This window comes from Simochromis diagramma, unplaced genomic scaffold, assembly GCF_900408965.1.
Source record: "Simochromis diagramma unplaced genomic scaffold, fSimDia1.1 OVJJ01000293.1, whole genome shotgun sequence".
NCBI classification, from domain to species: Eukaryota; Metazoa; Chordata; class Actinopteri; order Cichliformes; family Cichlidae; genus Simochromis; species Simochromis diagramma.
Genome location: NW_024386801.1, coordinates 14014210 through 14030757, shown reverse-complemented (window position 1 = coordinate 14030757; position 16548 = coordinate 14014210). Strand labels below are relative to the sequence as shown.

The following is a 16548-nucleotide window of genomic DNA, read 5'->3' as shown; positions in this document are numbered from 1 at the left end:
GTCAAAATTAGATGTGAAGATTGGTCCAGCATGAGAGAACAGCCATTAAAATCACATTTTAATCAATAATAGATTATATAAAATCGATAAATCGCATCGAAATGTCCACACATTTTACAAAAATGCAAACTACAGTAAGTGAGTGTAACTACTACTAACACTACTTTCAGACTCCTATCGTGTAAAAGCATGAATGATGACATGACTTGCATAAAAAGGAATCATTCAATAAACTTGTTTCATCTTGTTTCATCATGACTTAACATTAGTGTGGAATCCTATTAGTATGCTTTAACGTTTAACTCTGCATCCAGGTCTTGCGTAAGGACCTGGCTTTGCTTGATGGAAAAAAAGGTGATGTTGCAAGCTTTTTCACCTGATGAGTCTCCTCAGTTGGTCCTGACATGTTCTTTATCACAGGGACTCAGACATAACAATGATGAGAAAAGGCATCGCTTGTTGTTGAAGATCACAAAAGCACTTGAACTATTAATCGAAAACCGGTGCCGCTAGATGACAGGACTGAACTCACCTCTGTAGTAGAAGAGGCAGAGGTCAGAAAGGACAAACCACCTCTTCTTCCATAGCTTCATCCCTGTACTGTCCTGAAAAGACACCAGAGCAATAGAGGACATTAACTCCACAAATGTTTGGGGCTTTGATTTTTTTCTAATATCTTTGTCTTTTTTTATCTTATTCAGCACATGCTGTAGTCCTATGATACAATCCTTTCCATGTGATCAATTGTTTGCTACATCATCTCTAAGGATTAACAGCCAATCACTTCTTTGTTGTATTACATAATTGTGTACGACTTTCTAGGTTTCCAGCTGAGACAGGTCACCATTTTGCATTTGTGATCCAAAATGCCTCTCTGAACTTTGGAAATTATGAAATAACCCCTTGCTTAAATGAAGACGGGGTATGGAAGTCATCCGATCAGCACTGCAAAATTTCGGACTCTCAAATTTAGCTATTTTTGGCCTGAGATGGAAAAACTTAATTTGTGGCATGAAACAAAGACAATGCAACACACACACACACACACACACACACACACACACACACACACACACACACACACACACACACACACACACACACAAACTTCCTCTGCTTAAGTTGTTCTTCAGTATCAGCTCAAAGCCTTTAACGCTGCTGCCTGAAAAGGATGAAGGGTGAAGTAAAGGGTATTAACTCCCTGGTTTACTTTAATGGAAAACTTGAGCAAAGTCCTTAATCGTAGCCTCCACCAGGAGACAAAAGCAGGAGGGGGGATCTTAACAACTCTGTCATTATGGTCAAACGGCATGTGGGCTGCAGTTTACTTGAAATGGAAATTCACTTCCACAAACCAGAATGGTTAAAACATTAGTATCAAGAGAGATTCAAAATACCAGATGCTGCGCCGTATGTTCATAAAAGAGGTAGATGTGAAATGTAACAAGCTTTAAAGATCTTGTGTCCACCACCTTTCCTCAATTAAATCCAGGTCTTAACCCCCCTTTTTTTGAATGTCAGTAGCAGAAGAATAAATAAACTTTATCAAAAGTTCTGTCGAATCTTGCTCTCTGGAGGCTTTCGCTATCACATCAATCACTGCGGCACTTTGTTCTAGCAGCGGACCAACCGAAGGACTGCAGCTTCCCCTCAGCCAAGGACTTCAATGGCTTCCAGTTTTCAATGAGGCAGGGAAATAAAAGTGCAAATCCAGCTTTTATTCAGGCTAGCAGATTTGTGAGTCTTTTGCTTGATCTACGTCACCCTGATTGATGTTTCCAAAGAAAAAAGCAGCTGGCAGCTGCACCAAAGGAGCCCATCGTGTGCTCACAAAACTGCACAGGGTGCCTGCAATCACAGCTAAATGAAACTCCCAGTTAGGATGCACAAGGGTGTCCGGTCTGGCCCCTTTTTACTCTTCTGTAAGTAACCAGGGAGGTTTGCATTCATACAGTGGCCCTGCTGGATGAGCAAAAACAGAGATGCACAAAGAAATGCTCAGATTGTGCTCATCTTAAGACTACTGCTGCTGCTGCATAACCACTTGCAGTTAAAAATGGAAACAGACCCAACACTGTTTTATATTATCACCTTTGTATAGCCAAGCTTTTCCTTGCCTCTGACTCCAAAGATAATACTATCCAGCAGAAACCAGAGGAGCTCCTGACGTGAGCATGCTCGGACTAATAATGCTAACATGCTGTTTAACATATTTTTTCCATGTTTATCAACTTTATTGATATTTTGCACTTTCACACAAATTGTTAACAGGGTGGTGTAAGACAAAAGGTGAGGGTACAACCAAAAAGGTTTCTGCAAAAATCCATCCGCACGTTGATACATTTCAGTTATAACCACAGTGGTTTAAAAATATTGATACACACATGCGTCGAAGAAAACAAATTGTATGATCTGTCCTTTAAATTTCTGATTGCATTTTCTGGAGTAAACATTACCTGGAGCCGTGCACTCCTACTCACCTGTTTATACAGCCAGTTTCTCTTGATAACCGGGGCACCGGGATTCCTCCTGATGGAGTTGGATCGTTTCCCAAAGTTGTGAATTTTTTTAGAAGGTCTTGAGGGCTACAAGTTAAATCAAATTAAGCTCAACACACACACGGAAAAGAAACATCTAAATGTTTTAAGCCATTAAAATGTGATCCACTTGTTTTTCCCATTATTTTCTAACATAACAGGCATGAATCGTAAGCCCCCCTGTCACTCACCCTTCCTCCGGGGCTACTGGGGTTTGCAGCTTGCTCCGAGCCGCCCGTGTAGTTAGAGGCCTCACTCATGGTGCTTACTGGTCGTTCCTTCTTCTCATTCGCCGGCACTTTGGAAGCAGATCTAAACAAAACACACAACATGCCAAGAGCAGACAAGCAAGTCATTAATCAGAAATAGACACTGTGTTATATCCAACATATTTATCTCCAGTGACCTTCAGAGGAGCAGGAAAATGAGCAGGCAGCCCTTATCATATGTTTCCCTGTCTGTCCTCTGAAGTTCAAGCTCTGTTATAATGAGATCTCAACATGGGCTTATGAATCAAACCAATTACTCCCACCCTGTCACTGCTGATACATTTTAAGTTCTCTAAGAGCTTAAAGTGAATGTCCTGCAAAGTGCGCCTGACATATCCAGAAGCAGCAGCTGCAGCAGTGAACAGGGTCAGGATGTTTCTTAAAAGACAAAATCTGTCTTATTTTTAAAGGGAAAGCATAACAGGATCAGTAATTGTGGCATATGAAAGAACACCACGTGAATAAGCAGTACACGACCCACGGAGATGTCCTACATTCACTAAGATAGGAACAATGCTGTGGTCCAGTGGGAACAAGGCATGAAAACCAAAGGGGATCAAAAATACTGCAGCAGTGATATCTCCACAGATCCAGTGATTCTGCTGCACGTAAGGGCTGAAACTGCTGACTCTGCATTAAAAACACTCCCCGATCTAACCGAGCCATGTGATCAACAATATAACATTTGTACAGTCCAGATCATGTTTTATCACCAAGTTCCATCTTTCAGTGCAACCGTCTGTTAGAAATGCAACAAGAAAATATAAGCATTCAATTAGAAACAGTTCAAACCATGCGGTCATACCCAAGGTGCACAAACACAAAAAGGGGATCACGATGGACGACCATACGTGACACACACAGGATGTTCATTCCCGTGCAGCAAAGGGACAGATCTGATGTCACCTGGAAACCCCTCGAAACAATGACTATTACAGACCGACCCGGTCTTACCGGCATTTAGGAGGAAAGCTACGTACAGTAGTTAGTTAGACGGGAAAGCTTAGTTAGAAAAAGCAGCAGTATGTTATTAATGTCTTCTGATAATTTCAGATATGAAAGTATGTGACTAGATATATGGATACACATACATAAGTGATAAGTGACTAACTCATTTATCTAAAGAAAAGGCGCTTTTACAGATGGGTGAGTAGCTACTGAGATTTGCCTTCTTCTCAGTCCAATAAATTTGCTTCTGAAAATGAGGTCTAAACGTTTTGAGCACTTCCACTGACTCATGAAATCCTTATTAAAAGCATAATCAATGGTGAGTCAAATTGTCATCTAATAAAGGTCGGGAAGGGTGGAACGTGTGAAATGACTGCACTGTAAGAGATATAGTGCTTTATTTGATGCTCTATTTGGCATCACGACACGTCTAGGCTCTCGGCTACAGATAATTAGCTTGGAAGTGATAATCATTCCGCATGCAATCAAACCGAGAAGATACAAATGTGTCAATTTGATAGCTTTAATGTAAGAGCTGGCCTTCGACTATAGGCACATTAAAAACAAATTGAGAAATTACTTTGCATTACAGCCCTGACAACCTAAAACACCCACACTACAATACATATTCTATTTGGACATTTTAGTGCTCATTGGAAAAGCAAACAGAATACAACATAAAAATCGAATCTAATATGAAAAATAAGGAACACGTAATCATTACAGATCTTTTTACAAGTGACTGAACACACGCACACACACAAAAAAAGATATTCCTAATCACACTAGAAACATGTACGGAAGATGTGCAGAATACCAAACCAACACCAGTCATTTGTACTTTACCAACATGAAAAAATAAATAAATCTATAATCAATAGTGTTCTTCTCTGATCAACATCCTAAAAATTAAGGATGCATCACTATGAAACGTTTCACTGAAACCAGTATTTAAAAGAAAGAACTCAACAATAAGGTTCGGGAGTAAAAATCCATTTCATACTCTATCACAAAGAGTTATAAGCCATAAAGCTCATATGGTGTGACACTTATATAGCCCCTTTCTACTCAATCCTTTGCAGTGAAAGCACTTTCTACTACAAGCTTCATTCATCCATTCATACGGTGATTTATCTGCACGAAAAAGCACTTATCGAACATTCACAAAGAGACACACGCCGATAGACGCATCAGGGACAACTTGGGTTTCAGCATCTTCCCCAAGGCTAGTTTGACACATAAACTGGAGGAGCCGAGGAGCAACCCACTGACCTTCCGATCTGCTGGACAATCTATTCAACCACCTGAGCTGCATCCATCCCTTTCAGCTCTTTACCACACTTTGAACATTTAGCCTGTGCAAAGTTGATGTGACACATCAGATATATATCATCCACTGCCATCAGTAAATGCCATCTTATTTGCAAATACACCGGCATCAGCCTTCAAAGTGTTACACACAGGATGTTCAGCTAATATCAGCTGATATCAATACTCGGCCAATGAATTGAGCAGTGTTCCCAGGGCCTCACCAGTAATTATTTCACAGTTATTTAGAGTCAAAACATCACAAACACATACATGTGCACACACAATGAAAACCAACACATTCCTATATTTTGTTTAACTTTCGTTTATTTCGTGTAAAATGATACAATAATACCCACATGGCTTATATGCCACTATTCATACTCTTATCATGCTGTTTTGAATGCCTGTCTGTTTTCAATTCCTGTTGTCTGGTTTAGGATGGGGCTTGCCTCCTGACAGCACTGCCCACAGTGGAAATGACTGTAATGTGAAATACCACGGGCAACACTCACCGCTGTGTTCACCAGAGCTCAATGTCAACAACAAAGTCAATGAACCCAAAAGTGAAGCTGAAAAGGCCATGTGACGTTCTGTTTTCAGCAATGTCGAGCTGCTCTGTTACCTACGGGAAGGAAGGTCTGTACAGCGTGCCAGTCTGTCTTAAGATCAATGTCGCGGCAACAGTTTTTCCATTTTAGTTTTCGCCAGTGTCATTATAGTTTTCAACACTAAACACTCTCAAATGAGACCGAGAACTGAACATCAGATCTTAAGGTTGAACTCTCAAATATTCCGCACAGAGTAAAAGTTGAAATTAGGCGAACTGTGCAATCAACCTTTTGTCTAATAGAGCCATTATTGTAGACAAACAAAATAGATGTTGCTGCATCAATTCAACAAACTTGTATGTGTTAAAAGTGACAGATACAGGCTGCCCCTTGCATGGATTTTCTGTGTCTGTGTAAATGTGGGGGTCTGTGTGTGCAGAAAGAGCAGGGATTAGACTGTCACTGAAGCCTAGCACTCTAAGCACACTGGGGGGAAAAAAACAAAAACACTGAACAGAGAGGCTGAGGGCGCATTTTAAAATGACCACACAGCATTTCTAAAGAGACAAGGCGGCTCTAAAACACCTTTGTGTGCTGCTGAACTGCGCCTTTATCTTTTTAATGAACAAAAGATTGGAACACAAGGGAAGCATAATCAGATCTGTAACAGTGTAACTAGGTCCACTGGTGTAGAGCAGAACAGAGCTGGATCGTGCACCAAAGATTTACAGATACTAAAGGTTCTAAACCGAGATCAACTAAACCCCTTTTTGCTGTGGGTCCACATTACCCACATTATTATTACCCTACTTACAGAACTAATAACATATGAAACCGTGGAGCCTTAACCAGTAACAACATTCATAAAACAAGAGCGCTCACTCTCTGGGCATTATTTACTTACTGCTCTGGGAACAGTATGTTGCATACTCTTATTCTTTGTTCTTTTTAAGAACTTTGGAGGTTTATAGGGCAGTGCAGCGACCTTTTGTAATTTGCCCTTTTCAAATCCATTTTAATATGCTTAACATTAAAGTATGCATTTTTTTTTAAATCCATCTTTTTTATCTATTTTTTAGTTATGCAGCTAGAGTAGAGTCTGTGGTGTTCAAAACAGGTGTGTTGTCAGCAGGGAAGCTGCAAAGTGCCACTCATAACATGGCTGAAGGGTTTTTCTCCCATTTCTTCATTAACGTTTTCATTTTCGTTAATCGGCTGTAATAAATGCTAATACAGATGGATTGGCAAAAGGCTAATATTGGCCAATTATATTGGTCCACAGACTTAAAAAAAACCCAGTATGCTTTCAACAAAGAAGAGTCAGTGGTACAAAAGATGATTTGTCTGACAGCTCAGCTTTTATAAAGGATGTGCAGCTTGACTTTAGCTCAGGAAATGTTAGTAATGATCTCCCTGGGGTCTGTTCATAAAGTTTAGTTGAACAAAAGAAATGTTTCAGACAGTTAGATACACATCATGGGATTTTGTAGTACAAGTATATTGCAGAGTCTATTGTTAGTGCGCAACAACGACAAATATTAACAGACAAACACATTTAAGTTGTTTTACATTAAAAGAAACTGTGCATTCATCCAGCTGCGCTTGAGAGACACATTTCCACATTTTACACCACAAAACAGAGGGAAAACAAATTTGTTGAGATTGGGTTTTGAGGACTACTTTAATCAGGTAACACTTGCTCAAATACTACTCGGTCAGGAAACGTTTATCTCATCTCATTTTGCATCATGTCATTATGTATCAAGATAGTGACAAGTAGGGCTGCCACAAACGATTATTTTGATTAGTCGACTAATCAGATCATGCATCCATTGGACGTAAAACGTACAGCTTATTGAACCAGCATGCATCTGCTCTTATATGACTATCATTAGCTTACAGCTTTAAGTGTTTAAGGTGCTAACTAAAAATAAAGACAAGATGATAGTTTATTAAATTGTAATGACATTTGCAGATTGTTTCGGTGAAGTTTAATAAACTCAGCTGTCTGCTCCTTGCTATCTAAAATATAACGGGACACCGGAGTAAATTCTCGAGCATCTCACACTTCTGATAATCAGTTGTCTGCTTGACGTTTACTCAGCTGTGTAAAAACTATAACTTTAAATCTCAGCCAAACCGATTTACTCAGGAACAAATAAAATACTGAAAAAAGCCAAACAATAACAGTTTTAAGTTATCTAAGTGACTCATATATCATGTTTAACCTGAGTAGTGAAAGACGGCGGTGGGTTTGAAAACGATTTACCGGGAGTCCGGTGTTCTCGCCGGCTCTAGTGAGCCTTGAACCCCGGCTCGCTATCGAGCTGGTGGGTAACAGACGTCTCCGAAAACGTCAGAGCGCTTTTGAAAATATGTGGTGTCTTGATAAACTGAGCAGATATTTGAGGTTTACACAGCTACATTCTCGCCTGAAAACATGTTAAACGTTTATTTTGTGCCCCAGAAAGAATAATAAGAGTAATATTAAAACTAACTAGCTGCCGCCATTGTTGGAAACTGAGCAGGGCCGCGCTATGAATTCTGGGACACTGCTTCTTCTTCGGGGTTTAACAGAAGCTGGCATCCTTGTACATGCAGTGCTGCCATCTCCTGTTTCAGTCCGTTATTACACTCTTAAATCCTACTACTTATTCCTGCGTCTTTTGGGATCTTAGAAAGCTTCAAACAACGCGTCGACTATTAAATTAGTTGTTGACGATTTTGATAGTCGACATAATCGTGACTAGTTGACTAATCGTGGCAGCCCTAGTGACAAGTAAGCTGAAAATTAAAATTATTAAAGTAGCAAATTTAGCTAAAGGACAACCTCTAATAAGAAAAATCAACCCAACACTACAGTAAAACAGCCCTGTTTTTAACATTGTCCCTAACACTCTAATGAACACATACATTTTAAATGAACAGCTAGTGCGGTATGCAGTAAACTGCACTGTGAAACAGCTGACACACTGAACACGTGGTGAGACTGCGTTTTGGTCAACATTTTTACATGTGAGTTGCTGTAAACAAATACCTCCTGTTAGCCTGCACATGATCATGCAGAACACTAAAAACAGGAAAACATTTACACAGTATAACAGAATGGTGAAGCTGACAATGACAGATATGGGTAAAGTCACATGGCACATACAGCACTTTAGTGGTAACTTCGCACATCGCACCACAGCTGTATGTATGACACATGAGTGATACAGCCTCTTAATGAATATTATAGCAGTTTGAGAACACTAATGTGCAAATAATAGCTTTAATTATACCCTGCGTAGCAATGTAGCAGTGACAGTGTCATGTGTTCCTGTCACACATTTATGTAACTGAAGACTACAAACTGAACCTTGAAGTGAAACTCACAATAACTAAAGAAATAGAGAAATAAAGAAAGGGAAACAGTTCCTGGTTACTGTTCTTGGCTATGTTAACATAAAGAGCAGCTTTGTTTTGTTAATACTTTTCAGAATGTGAAATCAGTCTCTTGATAAGTGACAGCGTTCCAGAACAAAGCGGTATAATTACAGTATTATTAGAATTTCCTGTTAAAAGTGTAGCAATTGACCAGCCAGAGACTGGAAATGGTTGATTTTCAGTGTGCACAGCCTGAACTGGTGACCAGCCGGTCAGCCTCTCATGTCTGATTGCCAGCTGATCTATTTTATTCATGTGCAGATCCTGTACACACTCACGGCCACATGCTAACATGTCATTATCGTGGGAGCTCTTCACTGTGACTGAAGACCCAGAGTTCAGCAAAGTAAACCACAGGGAGACCGGTGGAAAAACAATTCTAATGACAAACCTAATGAGACATTTAAATCACCCTAACCCGGCTCAACGTGAACATTTTAAAGACACTAACAAAGAAAAAACAGCTAACACTATCCAGCGCTCAGGGCCATCCACAAGCCAGCAGCCTCAATATGAGCCTCAGTATGAGCGGTCAATGGATCAAGCGATTATGAGGGAAATTACAAGGGACAAGTGAAAAAGAGAGAAAGTTAAAAGGTAACACGTAGGGACAGGTTGGAGTGGAGCTAAACCCGGGCCTCTGCAGTAGCCTTTTGGCACATGGATCAGTTGCTCAACCAGTGATCCAGAGAAGCACCCCATTATCTGGCAAAGCTACAAAAATAATTGAAAATGATGTAACTAACTGACATTTGTTTTGTTACATAAATCTGCAGTTTATTATTTGTACCTCTTTCCAGCAGCAGAGCTCTTTTTTGAGAGTTGTTTAAGGGAAAGAAGATCCTGTAACTTACTGCAGTTTAAGTGTTCATAATAAAGCTTCACATATCATTGCTATATCTACCCTAATGGGACACAAATAGGGACTCAAAGTAAACATGGCTGCTTGTCTTCTCCAATCCATTAACTCAAATCTAATCTAAGCTTCCTTTACCTGAATTACTCACTTTTTATTCCATCTTAAGGTGGGCTGAGGCAGGCTTTATGTTATACTAGACTGATTATAATGCCAAACTGAGGCAAAGATTTGTGTTTTGAGTGCATTTAAAGTGCAGAGCAGATTAAGCGGAGATTTTCAGCAAGGCCTCTTTATCCCTGTGGCAGCTTAAATCCGTCTTTGCCTTTTATTACTCGTCCACAGTGCAGATTTTGGCCTTGTACTATTTTTACTAAAACAGAGCCAACTGTTGGATGAAATGCTCTGTAATAAACTTCGAATTGTGAGTCATGTAGGTTTACCGCTTTTCTGTGTTGCCTTCGCTAACTGGACCCGATGTACGTTCTTTTTTCTCCTTTTTTTTTGCAGATTCTGTAAATGATAAAACTCAAATTGCTAAATTAGATATTATCTAGCACTGACATGTTGTGCTTCTTAGCGTGAAAAGCGGCAGAAATGTGTGAGCAACACAGTGGAGAGAGGAATGTGTCAAGCGAGTGCAGTGTCACAGTTCTGGTACAACAAGCTTCTTCACAAACTTTTTTTTCCCTGATTATTCAATCTATACCGAAGAAAAGTGCTGCTCAGAAGATTTTAGAGAGACAAATAGGTCACTACAGCATGCTCTGGAAAAAAAAACAAAAAACTTTCTAACCCACATATTGGAAAAAGCTGAAACTGGTACTCATAAAGAACGACTGGGGGATTTCTTCTTTACTGCCGAACCACTTGAGAGTGAAATTATACGTCTTGGAGCAGAACGTGTTTCAATCAGTATTCGGTGCTAAAATAAGTGACACCAGTTGTGATGGCATGATTTTAGTGGAACAATCTAGTGGAGGAGATCTACAATGAATGGGGTTTAAAATCGAACTTAGAAACTGAGCAGAGCTGAAACATGCTACGCAGCATTAAGCTATGATGGCTAGGGTAAACCATGAAAGCGTTGTGGGCTGTGATGTAAGCTGTGTATATTTAGCAATCTTACAGACTGAAGTAAATCAGAATGGGAACTAGTTAAGGAGGGCAGTGGAGCAGACAGATATTTGTCCTCACTTTCGACATGCTGCGGACTTAAACAGTCAATCAGGAAGGTTATGAAGTTAGAGGATGGTAATGAAAATACTGGACAGAGTCATAGTGTTGATCTCCTGAAAGTAAAAGCTTGAGATGACTGACATCTGATTCAGTCATGTGGGCAAAAATTTGATGACTGAAAGCAGTGTAGATGATCACATGGACGTCACACAGTTGACCCTGTACTGTATTTGAAAAGGACATGAACTTCTCTCCAGGTCAAAACAAGGGCCAAAATGTGATAAATCACATTTTCCACTATTTGATTAATGCCTGAAATAATAATGGTTTTCACTCTGGGGCCTTAGCACCAGCACTAAAATTTAAGTCTTTGAAATATGAAAAGTTACCTACAAATTTTTTTTTTTTTTCTTAACAGAACTTTCCTTCTTACTGCTGAGAAATTTCTTTATGAAACCGCATAACTGAGGATGCATTGAATAGAGGCTTTGAATTCAAAGGGCAGAACTGCAAATAGATGATGGCACGGCAACAACTTATGCAATGTTGCCTACACATGAGGAGTTTCAACAGCATACTGTAGTGCTAAAAATGCTGCACAGTGGCATTCTGAGAGAAAGAAAAGAAAAAAACAAGAGACTTACTGTTCGTTGATGACAAAGATGCAGTTGTCTTGCGAGGGTAAGCCTGACACAGGATGCTTGCAGGTCACCTTCCGTTCATTGTGGCTAACGAGGAGGAGGACAGGGAAGAAGAAAAAAAAAAATACTGAGCATTGCTTTGGTCAAAAAATAAGTCTGTCAATAATAGATCTCTCCATTTATACCTACTTTTAAAAATATCTAATAGACATGCTGCTTAACAGCTTAGACACAGAAGAATTTCAGAAAAATTTAAATTTTTGCTTTTATTTGAAACTTTTACTAGCAAAACATAAGAGAATCAAACAATTGATATTGTGTATGGTAACGAAAATTGCATACACAGTGCGGTAGTAGTAGTAAGCCACACCAATTAAGAAACTGACCACACTTGAAATGACAGAGTTTAAGCCAGAAAATTTGTAGGTGTTGGGACTGATAACACATTGCCATGGAAACAAAACTACTGTATTAAAGGAAAAATGTAAAAGTCGATAACAATTCTGTATAAAACTAAGCATATATCAAACTTTAGAGCCTTATGTGTAATTTCTTGTCAACTTATACCTCCTTAAATAATCTACTGTCTTTAATTGTTGAGTTCAATCTTTAAAACTATAGTCTTACTACACCCCTCCCTCAAAAAAAAAAAAAAAAGCCATTCCTATTACTGCTAGTAATTCTCAGCACACTAATAATAGACCTTCTCTCAAGCCCCCCATCATGACACATCAGTCCCATCTTGACACAAAATCACTGACAATGTGCTGACCAACAGCCAACCCAATCAATTGAGTTGTAAATGGCAGTAGTCCACTGGTTGCTAGCAGGAGAGCTAACATTGCATGGAAAGCTTGCAAGCTAACAGCAAAGCGGCAGCAGCTTGGAGGCATTTCAATCGAACTAGTTTCGAGGATTAAAGACTTCTTCTTTAATGAGAAGAATGTAGACCTGGCATTTGTGAGCACTGCTTCTGAGCCTGCTCAGTAGACCGTTAACTTCATACATATTATAATTCCATAAAAATCAACTAGAAGAGATAGTGGAAACTGCCCTAACTTGACACACATTGTGTCAGTTCACCAGAATAGGTACTCTAGGTACTATGGCTGCTCAATAGGGGCAAAAATTCTTATGGCATGTCTTCTTGGGATGGGCTTGGGAGAGAAGAGGCGTTTAAATAAAAAGTATGGCAGTAGTTCTCTTAAACAAAAACAAACAAAAAATGTATATATTTAAGTTTAAACATGTCAGTTTTTCCTCTTATAATTTATAAAATAGAGGATATTTGGTACATCCAAAATCATTTGAAAGCCCATTTGAAGAAATCATGAAAATGATCATTAAAAAAGGGTTCCAGCAGGCTGTTGTGCTAACATACACTCAAAACCTAATAACAGAGGAACAAATGATGCCACTATCCTGTTGGCCAATTAGAGCGGCCTGCAGTCAGTTCCACCCTGACATAATTAGAACACCAGGACAGCGACCTCACAGTCCTTGAAGAACAGCAGCGTACTGGTAAAGGAGCCAGCGGTCAGTGTGAATGGCCTCGGGGTGAGGAAGCTCACTGATGGGCTTTAGTGTCACTCATGTTAATCATTTGTTGCTTTAACAGTGTCGGTGGAATACTGCCAAGACTGTAAATTTAACATCAACATACAATTTAGCTTCCTACCACATAACCTGCAATTTAGAAATAGAAACTGATAGTTATTTAGTGACTGATACAGAGATGGGGTGCAACTGAGTATTTTATACATATCTTAATCAACATAATAACAAAAATGGAGACTTAACAAAACATATGGCTTGCAATGTCAACAAAGGCATCAAAGCTACTCCTGCCTTTATGTTCTGGATAGTTATTCTATACTTTAACTCAGTCAGGCTGTACTATAAACACAAGAGACTCAAGCTACAGCCCAAAAATAACACAGCATTTAAACACTGAAGAAACGACCAAATACCAAGTATAAAATACGGGGTTTAGTTTCATTTTAGCCTGAAGAGCAACAGTATCCACAGCCCTGGTCTATAATTACTGGAGGCTCTGTTGGCAGCAGAGCACTCTGTGCGGTCTTTGGGCAAGCCAGCGGCACCATATTTCTTTGGCATCCCTCACACATGCCTATGCTGGTCTGCATAGGTTGGCTACAAATACCAGAGAGAGAAAAAGTATAGATACACAAAATAGTGGAACACAAAAAAGAACATTCCTTTGCACAACAGTCCCAATAATGATTTCTACTACAGAATCAGCTCCAATCAATCACATTTTTTCACATTTCTAAGTTTGGATACTGACTATGACCGCTGTCAGTTCAGATGCCCTGTCATCTCCCAAAAACTCTATCAATGGCAGAGAGAAAACTCCCCACGCTTGTTCTACCAAACTCCAATAACCCGAAAACATCCCGTCCTGGTCGTACTGTCAGTCTAGGCCAGTACATTTCTGGAGAGCAATCATCCAGGACGGCATGGGTCAAGCCAGACTCACCACATAAAGAGCAGACAATGGGCATAGCTAGGCACAGCACTCAATTGTAAAATGGTGGTAGAATTAGGCCAGAGGTTCTGCTCCCAGCTAAAAATCACCCAAACCAAATTCAGCTACATTCACCTGCAGTTGGCCTTCGTTCATCAAGGATCAGAGCTGTATCATTGTCAACTCTAATCTGGGAGATGAGAGCATTAAGGAAGGGTCACCGTCAATTTGCCAAAAACTTCTTCAGAGCTCCTGACGAAGTGACTTCCTTACAGTGGCCCATCATACAACTGCGATTTCTGCATGTGCTATGCTGCATTAGGCAAGCAACAGTACACAACAAAAACAGTAATGCATTTTCACTAAAGCAGTCTTTCTTTATTCACTTTAAACTATGTAAAATTCCCATCAAAGTTAAGCCATTCAAATGCTGGCAGGCCACCATTCAAGGAAAAGGGTTATTAATAACAATAATATACAATTGCAACATTTTAAAGCCCTGATCACCACGTAGTGTTTTCTTACTGCTAAGTTCCTCTATTTGTGGTGCAGGTACAGCTGAGAATTTCTCCAAAAGTGCTGCTTGTGCTGGCTTGTACAGCAAATGCACAGTAAGCTACACAAAATGCATACATGCGGTCAATCTGTAGTGGGGCTCTAGGGCAACGACAACATCCATTACCTCCCACATCTGAGGATGTTTGCAATAAACACAAACACACATACATAGCAGCGGGAAACTCTTTTAATGCTGCAGGAAGACACTAAAACTTGCTGTTTCAGTGCAATTAAATACATTTTATATGAGAACAATTCACAAGAATAACAATGTCAAAGCCATTCATATTGTAAGGTAAAGATCTTAGAGCATTATTTTACCTTGTTAGTATGCATTAACCTACACTTTTTGGGTGAATGCATCATAAAGAACTTTGTATGTGTCAAGATACACTTCTTTGAGTGCAATAATTATGCAGTAAAACAAAAACGCACCGAATGAAAACACAAAAAGACTGTTTAGTGTTAAAAGATTGCTCAGACTGCCAATCCCACTCCCAAACCACTATTGTATTTTGCACAACTCTGTTGCTTGTGAAGCTCGCACACAAGAATTTCACTCACATGTGCTGTACCAATGTACCTGCACATGTGATGTGACAATAAAAGTGATTTGATTTGATTTGATTTGATTTGAAACCAGCACCCTATTTACAACTTTTCAGCTTCTTTCAGCTCATTGTTTTGGTTTGGCAGTCTGGGTGGTAAAATCCCGGAGGTTCTGAAAGATGGTACAGTAAAGTAGGGGCTTGCTCGACACACAGCTCAAAGAAGTCAATTATACATTAGTTGCGCAATGAAACTGGCAAAAAAAAAAATAAAAAATGGACAAACAAAAAGGAGTCAAACATCTGCTGTAGCAGCCAAAAGACACCAGACAGTTCCCAGTAGTCTGGAGACCAAACCAAGGATGTGAGGCAACTCTACATAGAGAGGACCCCTACACAGTCTTTGCTAAAATAATCAAGCTCCAGTGACTCCCGTCACAATCTCATTCTGTGTGTAGTAAGAAATGTTAAACAGGTACATGAGGAGGAAATATAATAAAATTAGAAACTTAACACTGAAACCTGGATTAAAAACAAAATTATCAAAAATTATTTATGGGAAATGCACTTAATCCAAAAAGACAGATGAACTTAATTTAATTAGGGCAGTGTATTTACATGTCTGTAATTAATCCACCTGAATCTGAAAAAGAAATATATTACCTCTATTAAAAGAAATATTAAACTATTGAAGTATTCTTGAGAGTTGACAAGCTACAAGGCTGTTAGAGCGGCACAAGTGCTGACCCTTAAACACATACCACACCCTGCTGACATCCACCAGGTTACCACTGAAATGTCAAGGGCAGGGGTGTCCAACTCCAGGCCTCAAAGGCTGGTGTCCTGCAGGTTTTAGATCTCACCCTGGGTCAACACACCTGAATTAAATGTTTAGTTCATTACCAGGCCTCTGGAGAACTTCAAGACATGTTGAGGAGGTAATTTAGCCATTTAAATCAGCTGTAGACAACCTGCAGGACACTGGCCCTCGGGGCCTGGAGTTGGACACCCCTGGTAGGGTGTTAAGGCTGTCGTCCAATAACAAACAAACAAAAAACCTAAGAGATGGTGCCTTTCAAATGAAGCCCCATACATTCATGTTGATATTAGATTTTTGTGGTTTAAAGCTTTTCTGTTTTTTCCCTTATGGGTGAAAACTCTGAAAAAACAAGTGGTGGATGTTGATTAACCCTAACCCCAACCCTAGGTGTTCCACCAGTGACCTGGTGGATCTTAATA

At 39.6% G+C, this 16548-nt stretch overlaps 1 protein-coding gene across 5 annotated transcripts in view; it reads right to left on the bottom strand.

Annotated features, from left to right (window-relative positions):
• The window catches only part of LOC120729977 (pleckstrin homology domain-containing family A member 5-like), an 88034-nt gene that overhangs the window by 25183 nt on the left and 46303 nt on the right, over window positions 1-16548 (bottom strand). For all 5 annotated transcript variants that reach the window (XM_040026019.1, XM_040026020.1, XM_040026021.1 and 2 more), the window contains exons 4-7: window positions 11719-11802; window positions 2729-2849; window positions 2481-2585; window positions 533-605 (exon numbers count right to left, since the gene is read on the bottom strand). In XM_040026019.1, coding sequence (XP_039881953.1) covers window positions 533-605; window positions 2481-2585; window positions 2729-2849; window positions 11719-11802 — 383 coding nt within the window. The remainder of the gene's footprint in view (window positions 1-532; window positions 606-2480; window positions 2586-2728; window positions 2850-11718; window positions 11803-16548) is intronic.